Raw genomic sequence first — 15691 nt, 5'->3', positions numbered from 1 at the left:
TTTCCATCCTTATTGCTCCTACCCCTTTCCACTCCCATTACCCATACCCTATTATCTTTACATAAAAATTCCCTACTTACTCACATATATGTACCAATGAAATTTTTATTTTATATGTCCTTAATCATGTTTTCACTTGTATATATCTAAGTTCTCTCACCGCAACATTTACCCATCTACATATGAGTAACATATATCCTTTTTTCTTTAGAAATCTAGAGACCAAATCTTTTAAATTAGGTATCACAAGACTTAATCAATCTGAAGAAATAAGGTTCATTTATCTTCTTGAATAATTTACTAGCTCGACATAGTAGCATTTAACATTTAGAAAATTCCTAAAGCTGACATTTGCAACTAACAATGTGTCTTATTCAATCATTTAAAAACTATGGGACAGTCAGTTACTGAATGTTGAGTATATGGATAAGAATACAAAGTCTTCTGTCTCTTAGGTGTCGATGTTACGGTAAAATTATTATTAAAAATAAGAGCTGTAATTTCAATTCAGATTCTGCATTAACTTCTCAGACAAGGCGAAGTCAAATGGGGCAATCTGCCACAGAAGCTAAATGACAGAGAAGAATAAAATAGCCACTCTCTATAAGCTATAAAAAAGGAACATATTTTATACAATCAGAGATAGCAACTGTCCATTTTTCTATAATAAGATGGGAAAGAAAAAAAATAATAATAACCACAATTAAATGGTAATGGTTGGTTAATATTGTACCATATGTAATATTAAAAGGAATAGATTTATTGAGTATAACATTGAAGTGAAAGAGTTACTCTAAGGAATGCTACCCACTGACTTCTTTTCTCTGAGCATGGTTTAAATAACAAAGACTATACTAGACTGTAACCTTCAAAGAAATGACAATGACCAAACAATAAACTAAAGTCAGATGATATCTGAAACATGTATTTTCCTCAAAATACTAAGAATTTTAACAAAACTTAAATGTTACATTTGAATTACTTAAGACTCAATCACACAACAAAACCCAAAGTATTGACAAAAAAGCAGAAAGTATACAAATCTATTAAACAAAAAAGTTTTAGATGAAACACAGAAAACAGGTATGTCAATGCTCTAAATACCTCCAAATTGACAGATATCAAATCATCAGAAAAGAAAATGATTCTAATCTTAAAAACTCACACCATTGTTTCATGATATTCAGAGTACTAAACCTTTACTTATCATCTTATTATTTATCCTATTAATGTCACAATTACACTCCCTATTTTTTCACAATCTCTTTTTTTACCAAATACCAAACTAGGTAAAAGTTTTACTCAAAAAAATTACAGAGCTCATTTGATAGTAATTCCAAGACTTAAACTCAGACATCCTGATTCTTAATCCAGTGATTTTCCTGTAAAACTAATATGGCTCCATAAAAATAACTGGGTTATAAAATATTTCAATAAAATGAACACACAGTAAAAAGGATTAAGGAAAAAACAGTGCTTTTTCAGTTAACAATTTCCACTTAGAAAGCATCCAACCCAAACCTAAAAGAATAATCTAATAATGTAAGCATACTAATTAGCTCCATAAAATTCCAAAAGATTAATGTACTTAATATATTAAATCCACTCATTACAAGTATAAATACATATAATATGTGGCAGGATCTTCAATACTTATCCTCATCTCATAAGTATTTTCTAATAGACATGTATCCCAGCAAAATCATCTCCTGTCAATTTTTTTAAAGTCTCATCTTTAATGCTTCTACCAGTAGCACTTAATTATCTCAGTATAAATCATTCCTATGAAGCTAGACCAAATATTCAATAATAATTAATCAGCTCTCAACTTTCTGAGGGGATACGTAATTTTCCATTATTTCATTTTTTTATTCCAGAGTTCTATTCAAAATGATAGTGAAAAGGTCATCAATGTCAATGATAAATGCTGTTTTCAAAGTAGTTTACTTCACTACAATCCCACAAAGTTAAGTTAAAACAATTATTTAAACAAAATAAGGTAAATAATAGTGCATACCTCAAAACCACCAAAATCATCATCATCCATTCTTCAAGTAGAATCTAGAATATCAAAAGACACTGAAATAAGCCCACACACAGACAATATTTATGTTCAATACCTCACCTACTTAAATGTATATACATTTTGATTTGTAAATTAAAATTATTTCATTCCAGTTAACACAAACTTTTTTTTAACTGCTATCTTATTTATATATTTTTAATACAAACAGAATGGGCAACTGGCTTTTACTTTCTGGCAAAATTAGCAATTTCTGTAACTTTTCAGCAACCATGTATTTAGCTATTTTATGTTGAGACGCCAGGAGTGGAAAAATATTCTTTTACATTTTAATTTGCTTTCCCCAAATTGGCACTGGGGTTCAATTCAATAATGCTTCCTGCTTTTTGCATCTATCCCTCAGTTGTCTGGCAACATCAGCACAAACTCTAGTTAAGAACAGGACTGTGGTGAATTTTTGGAAATCTGTGCCCCACCACAAAGGTTCGTCCCTCGGTTTCATGGCCGAGGCTGATTTAGATTTCAAAATTGATCAGCATTTTTGAGCTGTGGCCACAACTTTTGGAGCATTTTGATATGTGTATTTTTAGCTGAAACTGCTTTGCACTTTTGGAAAAATGTGGAGCAACTTACTAGGCTGATCAAGATAAATCAAGTCATGTATTTCTGGGACACTAGGGATGAAAAAAAAATGAACACTCAGAATTCCTCTTCTCTTTCCTTAAAATATAGAAGAGAGACCAACAATAGGACAATAAATGCTTTCAGTTGTTCTAAATGTATGTCATAAAAATGGATAGAGAAAGTACCAGGGCCTTAAGAACAAAACAGAAGCAGCAGCTTTCATCTAACAAATCATGAAAGAACTAAAAAACCTGTGAAGTTGAAACAAGTAATAAGTGGTGCACATTAAATTCAAAAGTAGACGGCTTCTCAATCTATGGTTTGGAATCTATAAATTTAGAATCAGTAACTACAAGTGATAATCTGGCCACTTATAACTGGTTTCCTTTTCTATCTTTCAAACGCGAACATCCCCAAATGTCAACTATAGTTTAACTCAGTAATACAAGATGAACTTGATTACAGGAAAAAAGTCCTCTTAATTTCTAAGTAAATAGGTAAACAAATCTTATGTTAAGCAATAATTCTAAAGGAATTTTCTAAGGTCTCTTGCTTAAAGTGATAAAGCAGTATTCATCTATCACCATGCTTTCCTTCACACATACAGGAAAATTAATCTTTTAAAAACTAAAACTCAAAAACCTGCCAAAGAAAAATAGACAGTACAAAACATTTACCTCAAGGATTGCTTTAATAGGAAAAGAAATTTCTTTTCACAGAAACTCAAAGGTAATGACACTAAAATTAATATATGTAGACAGAAATATATTACAAAAAGGAAGGACATTAAATTAACCACAATATGATACCAGTATTGTCACCATTGCCCACAATTTAACGATTTGATAAGTTTTTAAATTTATTTCTGCAAAAATTAAAGCTATGCAAGTTATTCACATAAAGCACTTAAAAAATATAAACCAGACTTGAAGAAACTGTTATGTGATGGTTAGTGTGAAATGGAATTCACATTAATTTTCTGTTGAAAGCAAATAGAAATATTCATGTGATAACATTTTTCACCAAAAACAATTATAAAGAAGAGTGACATGGATACTGAAAATTAACAAAGTCAAACTATAAACACCAAGTCTGTCTTTTCCACATGCATCCCCTGACTCTCAGGAGACAATTAAAAACAATTTTTAACTTCTATAAATACTGTATCCAAATAATATGATTTGAACAGAAAGGAATTTTTAGGGTAATGATTTTATGTGCTTTTGTAAATCACATCCCAATAAATTATATTTAAGGTGCCTGAAAAATTGGAAAAAAAAAAAAAGCAAATACCCATGCCTAACAATCATTTTAGTTTGTTGGTCTGTGGTAATGAACCAAATACCATCCGTTCCAAAGTACTGACTTAGCTCTACAAAAGATCACAGTAGTGACCACTGATGTTTTCCATACCCCAGCAACTTTAACATATTAAAATACAAATGATAGTCTTCCTCTACTTTCTTTTCAAAGAAATATTAACACATTGAAAAAATAATGTTTTGAGTTTCTTAAAACACAGCATTCAGAACTTCCAGGAAGATGGCCGAATACAGTTGCTTGAGATTAGCCCTGCTCCATGGAAAAGTCAGAAAAGGGACAGAAGGGTGAGTGACGGGGTGATTCGGTAGTACAGCTGACCTGAGAGAGCCTTCTGCACCACACGGGGCACCCCTGGTTGCAGAGGCTGAGGAAATGAGAGGCAGAAAGCTGGAGCCTGGCACGGAGGCAAGGAACCATGGAGCCATGGAGCTCACGGGAGTATATAGCCCAGAGCCCAGGACCAGGAAGTAATCTAGGTTACGTTCCTTGGGCACAATACCCTCACCAGTGCAGCTGCATGACCATCAACTCACCCCACACACCATGCATCTTAATCCCATCATCCACTCCCATTCCCCACACTCCAGGTGCCCGCACCCCACCAGCCCCCAGTGCATGTACCTGCCCCACACCTCACCCCAAGTGCAGCCCAACCCACCTCTCCTGCATCCCTCCCGAGCACTACCTTCCCCTCCCTGTTCCCTGCAGGCTGTTGCAAGTGCATAAAGGCTGTGGTACTAACCTCCATACCTAGGCTAAGCCTGTCCCCCGCCATAGTGTTACACAGCCTCACTCTGCCCCGCCTGAGATTGGTGCATTTATTTACAACACTCCCAGACCCACCCATGCACACAGGCCCCCAATCATGTCATTCAGCTCTCAGAACCACACTTTACAGCAATCCTAGAAATGCGCATGTACACAATCTCAGTCACACTTCCCAGGTCTGAGAAAGTGCCAACCAGTGCAGCCAGGTGACATCTGTCCCCAATCAGACCTAACTGTTGCCACAGCTCTATGCATGCGCACAAAGGGCCCCGTGCCTTAGACCAGCACACACCAATGTTATGCCCCCCAGAAAGGTGTACCCGCACAGCAATATCCTCCCTGGCCGCTGGGTACCCACACTCACAAGCATTAGTATAACATCCCCAACCTGTGCCTATACCTGCCCTGAAACAAATCACCACACTGAGTGCCCCAGCCCGTACCATGCTCCCAGTCATACAACCATCCCACAAACACAAGGCCTTAGACTAAAGAAAGAAATCAACTGCCAAAGTAAATCAATCAAGATATTTATATGTCACGAAGACAGAAAATCACTAAGCATATCACAAGGCAGGCAGATATACCCTTGCCTAATGACCAAACTAAAATACAAGAGGAAACACAGATGTTGGAACAACTAGTCACAGATGTTCATACAATTCTACTTAATAAACTAAGTGGGGCAACAAATGACATAAAGGAGATCAAGAAGACAGCAGAAGAGCATAAGAGGAATTTGAAAGGAAAAATAGCAGATATCACAGAGATTAAAGACTCTGGTGACCAAATAAAAAACATACTATCGGTACACGACACCAGATCTGAAGAGACAGAAGAAAGAATAAGTGATACAGAGGACAGGATAATTGACTTTGAAGACTCAAAACAGCAAATGGCAAAAAAGATGAAAAAAAAACTGAATTCGAACTCAGGGAAATGACAGACAAAACAAAGCACACAGATATAAGAATTACTGGTGTCCCAGAGGGAGAAAAGAGGAGTAAAGGGCTAAGAAGAGCAGCTGAGGATATAATGGGGGAAAATTTCCCAACCCTCATAAAGGACATAAATATACAAGTTGAGGAAGCCCAACAAACTCCAAACAGAATAAATCCAAACAGGCCTTCCCCAAGGTACATACTAATCAGTCTGTCAAATGTTGAAGAGAAACAGAAAATCCTGAAAGCAGCAAGAGAAAAACAATGTTCTACAGAGAAGGGAAATCAAATAAGACTGAGTACAGAATACTCAACTAGCACTCTGGAGGTGAGAAGGCAATGGTATGATATATTCAAGATCCTGAAAGAGAAAGACTTCCAGCCAAGAATTCTGCACCCAGCCAAATTGTCCTTCAAAACTGAGAGAGAGGGAGGGCCATGGTGGCTCATTGGCAGTTCTTGCCTGCCATGCCGGAAACCCAGGTTCGATTCCCAGTGCCTGTCTATGCAAAAAAAAAGTGAGGGAGAGATTAAAGTTTTCTTAGACAAAAAAGTCCTGAAAGAACGTGTCAACAAGACACCGGACCTACAAGAAATACTAAAAGGAGTTCTGCCAGCTGAAAAAAAAAACAGGAGAGGGAGGTCTGGAGAAGGGCACAGAATTGAAGAGTGCCAATAAGGGTAATTTGAGGAATACAAAGAGAAAGAAGGAAAAGAATATACAGATCTGAAAAATATAATAAGAAAGATAAGATGGTGGAATCAAGAAACGCATTTTCAGTAATAACTTTGAATGTTAATGGACTAAACTTACCAATTAAAAGATACAAATCAGCAAAATAGATTAAGAAGCATAATCCAGCTATATGCTGCATACAAGAGATTCATCCTAGACACAAGGATACAAATAGATTGAAAGTGAAACAATGGAAAAAGATGTTCCACAAAAGTTGTAACCAAAAAGAGCCGGAGTACCTATATTAATATCGGACAAAATAGACTTTAAATGTAAAGACATCATAAGAGACAAAGAAGGACACCATATACTAATTAAAGGGTCAATTCACCAAGAAGATATAACAATCATAAATGTTTATGCTTCCAATCAAGGAGCTCCAAAGTACATGAGACAGACAATGGCAAAACTGAAGAGAGCAATAGATGTTTCAACAATAATAGTAGAAGACTTCAACACACCACTCTCCTCTACAGATAGAACAACCAGACAGATGAACAAGAAAACAGAGAAGTTAAATAACTTGATAAATGAATTAGACCTAACAGACACATATAGGTCATTGCACCAAAAAACACAAGGATATACATTCATCTCTGGTGCTCTTAGAACATTCTCCAGGATAGATCATATACTGGGGCACAAAACAGGACTTTATAAATTTAAAAACATGGAAATTCTTCAAAGCACTTTCTCTGACCACAATGGGAGGAAGCTGGATCTCAATAACCAATAAAGAAAGAAAACATTCACACATATATGGAGCTTAAACAACACACTCTTAAACAATCAGTGGGTCAAAGAAGAAATTGCTAGAAAAATCAGTAGCTATCTGGAAATGAATGAAAATGAGAAGACCTATATTAAAAAACAAACAAGAGCAAAAATCGAGGACTTCTGAGCACATCTGGAGGAACGTGTGAAAGTACAGCAAGCTAACCACAAAGCAAACAGAAGAGAAATAACAATGATAAAAGCAGAGATAAATGAATGGGAGAACAAAAGAACAGTATAAAGAATCAATAAAACCAAAAGTTGGTTCTTTGAGAAAGTCAATAAAATTGATGGGCCACTAGCAAGACTGACAAAGAAAAAAAGAGGAAGGATGCAAATAAACAAAATCAGAAGTGAGAAGGGATGCATTACCAAAGACCCTGAAGAAATAAAAGAAATCACAAGAGGATACTATGAACAATAATATGCCAACAAACTAGACAACTTAGATGAAATGGACAAATTCCTGGAGACACACAAACAAGCTACACTGACTCAGGAAGAAATAGAAGACCTCAACAAACCAATCACAAGTAAAGAGATTCAATCAGTCATCAAAAATCATCCTACAGAAGCTAAATATACAACTGCCATATGACCCAGCAATACCATTGCTAGGTATCTACTCAGAGGACATGACAGCAAGGACACAAGCGGACATTTGCACACCAATGTTTATAGCAGCATTACTTACAATTGTAAAGAGATGGAAAAGCCAAAATGTCCATCAACAGAAGAGTGGCTAAACAAACTGTGGTATATACATATGATGAAATATTATGCAGCCATAAGACAGAATAAAGTTATGAAGTATGTAACAACATGAATGGACCTTAAGGACATTATGCTGACTGAAATTAGCCAGAAATAAAAGGACAAATACTGTATGGTCTCACTGATATGAACTGACATTAGTGAATAAACCTGGAGAATTTCGTTGGTAACAGAGACCATCAGGAGATAGAAATAGGGTAAGATTTTGGGTAATTGGAGCTGAAGGGACACAGATTGTGCAACAGGACTGATTGTAAAAACTCAGAAATGGATAACACAATACTATCTAACTGTAATACAACTATGTTAAAACACTGAATGAAGCTAAATGTGAGAATGACAGAGGGAGGAAGGCTGGGGACACAAATGAAATCAGAAAGAAAGACAATAAAGACTGACATGGTATAATCTAGGAGAGCCTAGAATGTATAATGATAGTGACTAAATATACAAATTTAAAAAATTGTTTTTGCATGAGGAAGAACATAGGAATGTCATTACTTCAGGGTGTTGAAAATTGATAGTAATTAATATTTTAAAATTTTAACTTATGTGTGGACTAGAGCAAAATCTGTTTATTTGGTACAAAATTTATATTTTGACTAGTGCATTTCCTAATACAACTTATGTAGACAGCTTAACTGAACACCATAAATACATGGAATCTTGAGTAGGGCATGAGATTTTGTTGGTTTGTCCAGAGTGATGCCCCAAAAAAACCTAGAATGATTTGAACAGTGAATAAAAAGTATTTGCAAAGTCCCCTTCGGGAATGGTGAGAAAGGGGGAAAATTCAACTTCCCCAAGTTGAATTCTTGATATTATCACAAGCAGTGCAGGCAACCAAAGCAATAGGCTGAGCCCCTAATCTTGGGGTTTGTTCATATGAAACTTAACTCCACAAAGGACAGGTCAAGCCTACTTAAAATTAGGCCTAAAAGTCACCCCCAAGAGAACCTCTTTTGTTGCTCAGAGGTGGCCTCCCTCTCTCCAGCCAACACAACAAACAAACTCACTGCCCTTCCAACACCAGGAAGGTGTGGACCTTCCTGGCAATGTATGACAGAAATCCTAGAATGAGCTGAGACTCAGCATCAAGGGACTGAGAAAACCCCTAGAATGAGCTAAGACTCAGCATCAAGAGATTGAGAAAACCTTCTCAACCAAAAGGGGAAACAGTAAAATAGTACAAAATAAAGTGTCAATGGCTGAGAGATTCCAAACAGAGTTGAGAGGTTATCCTAGTGGTTATTCTTACGCATTAAATAGATATCACTTTGTTAGTCAAGATGTAATGGAGAGGACTTCCTGGAAGATGGCGGCTTAGTAAGACGCGCGGATCTTAGTTTCTTCTCCAGGACACCTACTAGGGGAGTAGAAACGATACAGAAAGCGCCCAAAGCCACAACAGAGATAAAAAAGACAGCGTACCCCATCCTGGAACGGCTGGCTGGCTGAGAGAAGCAGCTCGGGTGAGATCGCCGAGGCGCGCGGGCCTTACCGGGCGGGGTGGCAAGCGGCCGGAGTTACTCCCTTCCCCCTTCCCGGGCCGGCTGGGAGAATTGGAGAGGTGGTCCCCTGAAACCAAGGCGACTGGCGCCCACACCACGCGCAGCCCCCGGACCAACTGAGAGAAATGGATCGGAAACCCCCAGGCCGCGGAGAACGGTGACGGGTGGGGGAGGCCCCTTCCAAACCCGTGACTCCCGGGGAACGTGCACTCTCTCGGGTGGGCCGCTGCCGCTGGCGCCCTCCCGCCACGCTTGTTGCCCAGGGCCGACTAGGAAATTCGGACGGGCTCTTTCCCTGGCTGCGGCGACCAGCAACCCTCCCTGCGTTCGGACACCCTCCCTGCGTTCGGACCCCGGGCCGGCTCAAGCCGCTTCGGCTAGCGAACCCCCAGGACGGCGAGAGTTTTCCAAAGTTTAAGGTCCCACAGTACCTTTTACTGGTGGGACCCGCAGACAAACGTGTGCCACGAGTGCCACCTACTGGGCAGGATAAGAAAAACAGAACCCAGAGATTTTACAGAAAAATATTACAACCTTGCTGGGTCCAACACCAAGAGAAATCTGAATAAATGCCCAGACGCCAGCAGCAGAAGATAACTGTCCACGCTCAAAAGATTGAGAATATGGCTCAGTCAAAGGAACAAACCAATAGCTCAAATGAGACACAAGAGCTGAGACAACTAATCCTGAATATACGAACAGAAATGGAAAACCTCTTCAAAAATGAAATCGATAAATTGAGGGAGGACATGAAGAGGACATGGGCTGAACATAAAGAAGAAATAGAAAAACTGAAAAAACAAATCGCAGAACTTATGGAAGTGAAGGATAAAGTAGCAAACATAGAAAAAATAATGGATAGTTACAATGATAGATTTAAAGAGACAGAAGATAGAATTAGTGATTTGGAGGATGGAACATCTGAATTCCAAAAAGAAACAGAAACTATAGGGAAAAGAATGGAGAAATTTGAACAGGGTATCAGGGAACTCAAGGACAATATGAACCGCACAAATATACGTGTTGTGGGTGTCCCAGAAGGAGAAGAGAAGGGAAAAGGAGGAGAAAAACTAATGGAAGAAATTTTCACTGAAAATTTCCCAACTCTTATGAAAGACCTAAAATTACAGATCCAAGAAGTGCAGCGCACCCCAAAGAGATTAGACCCAAATAGGCGTTCTCCAAGACACTTACTAGTTAGAATGTCAGAGGTCAAAGAGAAAGAGAAGATCTTGAAAGCAGCAAGAGAAAAACAATCCATTACATACAAGGGAAACCCAATAAGACTTTGTGTAGATTTCTCAGCAGAAACCATGGAAGCTAGAAGACAGTGGGATGATATATTTAAAATACTAAAAGAGAAAAACTGCCAACCAAGACTCCTATATCCAGCAAAATTATCCTTCAAAAATGAGGGAGAAATTAAAACATTCTCAGACAAAAAGTCACTGAAAGAATTTGTGACCAAGAGACCAGCTCTGCAAGAAATACTAAAGGGAGCACTAGAGTCAGATACAAAAAGACAGAAGAGAGAGATATGGAAAAGAGTGTAGAAAGAAGGAAAATCAGATATGATATATATAATACAAAAGGCAAAATGTTAGAGGAAAATATTATCCAAACAGTAATAACACTAAATGTCAATGGACTGAATTCCCCAATCAAAAGACATAGATTGGCAGAATGGATTAAAAAACAGGATCCTTCGATATGCTGTCTACAGGAAACACATCTTAGACCCAAAGATAAACATAGGTTGAAAGTGGAAGGTTGGGAAAAGATATTTCATGCAAATAACAACCAGAAAAGAGCAGGAGTGGCTATACTAATATCCAACAAATTAGACTTCAAATGTAAAACAGTTAAAAGAGACAAAGAAGGACACTATATACTAATAAAAGGAACAATTAAACAAGAAGACATAACAATCATAAATATTTACGCACCGAATCAGAATGCCCGAAAATACGTGAGGAATATACTGCAAACACTGAAAAGGGAAATAGACTCATATACCATAATAGTTGGAGACTTCAACTCACCACTCTCATCAAGGGACAGAACATCTAGACAGAGGATCAACAAAGAAATAGAGAATCTGAATATTACTATAAATGAACTAGACTTAATAGACATTTATAGGACATTACATCCCACAACAGCAGGATACACCTTTTTCTCAAGTGCTCATGGATCATTCTCAAAGATAGACCATATGCTGGGTCACAAAGCAAGTCTCAACAAATTTAAAAAGATTGAAATCTTACACAACACTCTCTCGGACCATAAAGGAATGATGTTGGAAATCAATAATAGGCAGAGTGCCAGATAATTCACAAATACGTGGAGGCTCAACAACACACTCCTAAACAACGACTGGGTCAAAGAAGAAATTGCAAGAGAAATTAGCAAATACCTCGAGGCGAATGAAAATGAAAACACAACATATCAAAACTTATGGGACGCAGCAAAGGCAGTGCTAAGAGGGAAATTTATTGCTCTAAATGCCTATATCAGAAAAGAAGAAAAGGCAAAAATTCAGGAATTAACTATCCATTTGGAAGAACTGGAGAAAGAACAGCAAGCTAACCCCAAAGCAAGCAAAAGGAAAGAAATAACAAAGATTAGAGCACAGATAAATGAAATTGAAAACATGAAAACAATAGAGAAAATCAATAAGGCCAGAAGTTGGTTCTATGAGAAAATCAATAAGATTGATGGGCCCTTAGCAAGATTGACAAAAAGAAGAAGAGAGAGGATGCAAATAAATAAGATCAGAAATGGAAGAGGAGACATAACTACTGACCTCACAGAAATAAAGGAGGTAATAACAGGATACTATGAACAACTTTACGCTAATAAATACAACAATTTAGAGGAAATGGACGGGTTCCTGGAAAGACATGAACAACCAACTTTGACTCAAGAAGACATAGATGACCTCAACAAACCAATCACAAGTAAAGAAATTGAATTAGTCATTCAAAAGCTTCCTAAAAAGAAAAGTCCAGGACCAGATGGCTTCACATGTGAATTCTACCAAACGTTCCAGAAAGAATTAGTACCAATTCTCTTCAAACTCTTCAAAAAAATCGAAGTGGAGGGAAAACTACCTAATTCATTCTATGAAGCCAACATCACCCTCATACCAAAACCAGGCAAAGATATTACAAAAAAAGAAAACTACAGACCAATCTCTCTAATGAATACAGATGCAAAAATCCTCAATAAAATTCTAGCAAATCGTATCCAACAACACATTAAAAGAATTATACATCATGACCAAGTAGGATTCATCCCAGGTATGCAAGGATGGTTCAACATAAGAAAATCAATTAATGTAATACACCATATCAACAAATCAGAGCAGAAAAATCACATGATCATCTCAATTGATGCAGAGAAGGCATTCGACAAGATTCAACATCCTTTCCTGTTGAAAACACTTCAAAAGATAGGAATACAAGGGAACTTCCTGAAAATGATAGAGGGAATATATGAAAAACCCACAGCTAATATCATCCTCAATGGGGAAAAATTGAAAACTTTCCCCCTAAGATCAGGAACAAGACAAGGATGTCCACTATCACCACTATTATTCAACATTGTGTTGGAGGTTCTAGCCAGAGCAATTAGACAAGAAAAAGAAATACAAGGCATCAAAATTGGAAAGGAAGAAGTAAAACTATCACTGTTTGCAGACGATATGATACTATACGTCGAAAACCCGGAAAAATCCACAACAAAACTACTAGAGCTAATAAATGAGTACAGCAAAGTAGCAGGTTACAAGATCAACATTCAAAAATCTGTAGCATTTCTATACACTAGTAATGAACAAGCTGAGGGGGAAATCAAGAAACGAATCCCATTTACAATTGCAACTAAAAGAATAAAATACCTAGGAATAAATTTAACTAAAGAGACAAAAAACCTATATAAAGAAAACTACAAAAAACTGCTAAAAGAAATCACAGAAGACCTAAATAGATGGAAGGGCATACCGTGTTCATGGATTGGAAGACTAAATATAGTTAAGATGTCAATCCTACCTAAATTGATTTACAGATTCAATGCAATACCAATCAAAATCCCAACAACTTATTTTTCAGAAATAGAAAAACCAATAAGCAAATTTATCTGGAAGGGCAGGGTGCCCCGAATTGCTAAAAACATCTTGAGGAAAAAAAACGAAGCTGGAGGTCTCGCGCTGCCTGACTTTAAGGCATATTATGAAGCCACAGTGGTCAAAACAGCATGGTATTGGCATAAAGATAGATATATCGACCAATGGAATCGAATAGAGTGCTCAGACATAGACCCTCTCATCTATGGACATTTGATCTTTGATAAGGCAGTCAAGCCAACTCACCTGGGACAGAGCAGTCTCTTCAATAAATGGTGCCTAGAGAACTGGATATCCATATGCAAAAGAATGAAAGAAGACCCATCTCTCACACCCTATACAAAAGTTAACTCAAAATGGATCAAAGATCTAAACATTAGGTCTAAGACCATAAAACAGTTAGAGGAAAATGTTGGGAGATATCTTATGGATCTTACAACTGGAGGCGGTTTTATGGACCTTAAACCTAAAGCAAGAGCACTGAAGAAGGAAATAAATAAATGGGAACTCCTCAAAATTAAACACTTTTGTGCATCAAAGAACTTCATCAAGAAAGTAGAAAGACAGCCCTCACAATGGGAGACAATATTTGGAAATGATATATCAGATAAAGGTCTAGTATCCAGAATTTATAAAGAGATTGTTCATCTCAACAACAAAAAGACAGCCAACCCAATTACAAAATGGGAAAAAGACTTGAACAGACACCTCTCAGAAGAGGAAATACGGATGGCCAAGAGGCACATGAAGAGATGCTCAATGTCCCTGGCCATTAGAGAAATGCAAATCAAAACCACAATGAGATATCATCTCACACCCACCAGAATGGCCATTATCAACAAAACAGAAAGTGACAAGTGCTGGAGAGGATGCGGAGAAAGAGGCACACTTATCCACTGTTGGTGGGAATGTCAAAGGGTGCAACCACTGTGGAAGGCAGTTTGGCGGTTCCTCAAAAAGCTGAATATAGAATTGCCATACGACCCAGCAATACCATTGCTAGGTATCTACTCAAAGGACTTAAGGGCAAAGACACAAACGGACATTTGCACACCAATGTTTATAGCAGCATTATTTACAATTGCAAAGAGATGGAAACAGCCAAAATCTCCATCAACAGAAGAGTGGCTAAACAAACTGTGGTATATACATACGATGGAATACTATGCAGCTTTAAGACAAGATAAACTTATGAACCATGTAATAACATGGATGGACCTAGAGAATATTATGCTGAGTGAATCCAGCCAAAAACTAAAGGACAAATACTGTATGGTCCCACTGATGTGAACGGACATTCGAGAATAAACTTGAAATATGTCATTGGTAACAGAGTTCAGCAGGAGTTAGAAACAGGGTAAGACAATGGGTAATTGAAGCTGAAGGGATACAGACTGTGCAACAGGACTAGATACAAAAACTCAAAAATGGACAGCACAATAATACCTAATTGTAAAGTAATCATGTTAAAACACTGAATGAAGCTGCATCTGAGCTATAGGTTTTTGTTTTGTTTTGTTTTGTTTTGTTTTGATTTTACTATTATTACTTTTATTTTTTTCTCTATATTAACATTCTATATCTTTTTCGGTTATGTTGCTAGTTCTTCTAAACCAATGCAAATGTACTAAGAAATGATGATCATGCATCTATGTGATGATGTTAAGAATTAATGATTGCATGTGTAGAATGGTATGATCTCTAAATGTTGGGTTAATTTCTTTTTTTCCATTAATTAAAAAAAAAAAAGAGAAGGGATAATTGGAGATGAAGGGATACAGACTGTACAATGGGACTGGATATAAAAACTCAGAAATGGACAGCACAATACTACCCAATTGTAATGCAATTATGTTAAAACACTGAATGAACCTGCATGTGAGGTATAGGTTTTTTGTTTTTGTTTTTTTTGTTTTTTTTTCTTTCTATTATTGTTTTAATTCTTATTCTGTTGTCTTTTTATTTCTTTTTCTAAATCGATGCAAATGTACTAAGAAATGATGAATATGCAACTATGTGATGTTATTAAGAATTACTGATTGTACATGTAGATTGGAATGATTTCTAATTGTTTTGTTAATTCTTTTTTTA

At 37.0% G+C, this 15691-nt stretch overlaps 1 protein-coding gene across 12 annotated transcripts in view; it reads right to left on the bottom strand.

The window, feature by feature from the left end:
• The window catches only part of CCDC91 (coiled-coil domain containing 91), a 548164-nt gene that overhangs the window by 405362 nt on the left and 127111 nt on the right, over positions 1 to 15691 (bottom strand). For all 12 annotated transcript variants that reach the window (XM_077170414.1, XM_077170420.1, XM_077170421.1 and 9 more), the window contains one exon: positions 2018 to 2061. In XM_077170414.1, the coding sequence (XP_077026529.1) occupies positions 2018 to 2047 (30 nt within the window). In that variant the 5' untranslated portion in view covers positions 2048 to 2061. The remainder of the gene's footprint in view (positions 1 to 2017; positions 2062 to 15691) is intronic.

The sequence above is a fragment of the Tamandua tetradactyla genome, chromosome 7, assembly GCF_023851605.1.
Source record: "Tamandua tetradactyla isolate mTamTet1 chromosome 7, mTamTet1.pri, whole genome shotgun sequence".
NCBI classification, from domain to species: domain Eukaryota; kingdom Metazoa; phylum Chordata; class Mammalia; order Pilosa; family Myrmecophagidae; genus Tamandua; species Tamandua tetradactyla.
Note: the sequence above shows the minus strand (reverse complement) of the source record. Positions and strands in the feature narration are given on the sequence as shown.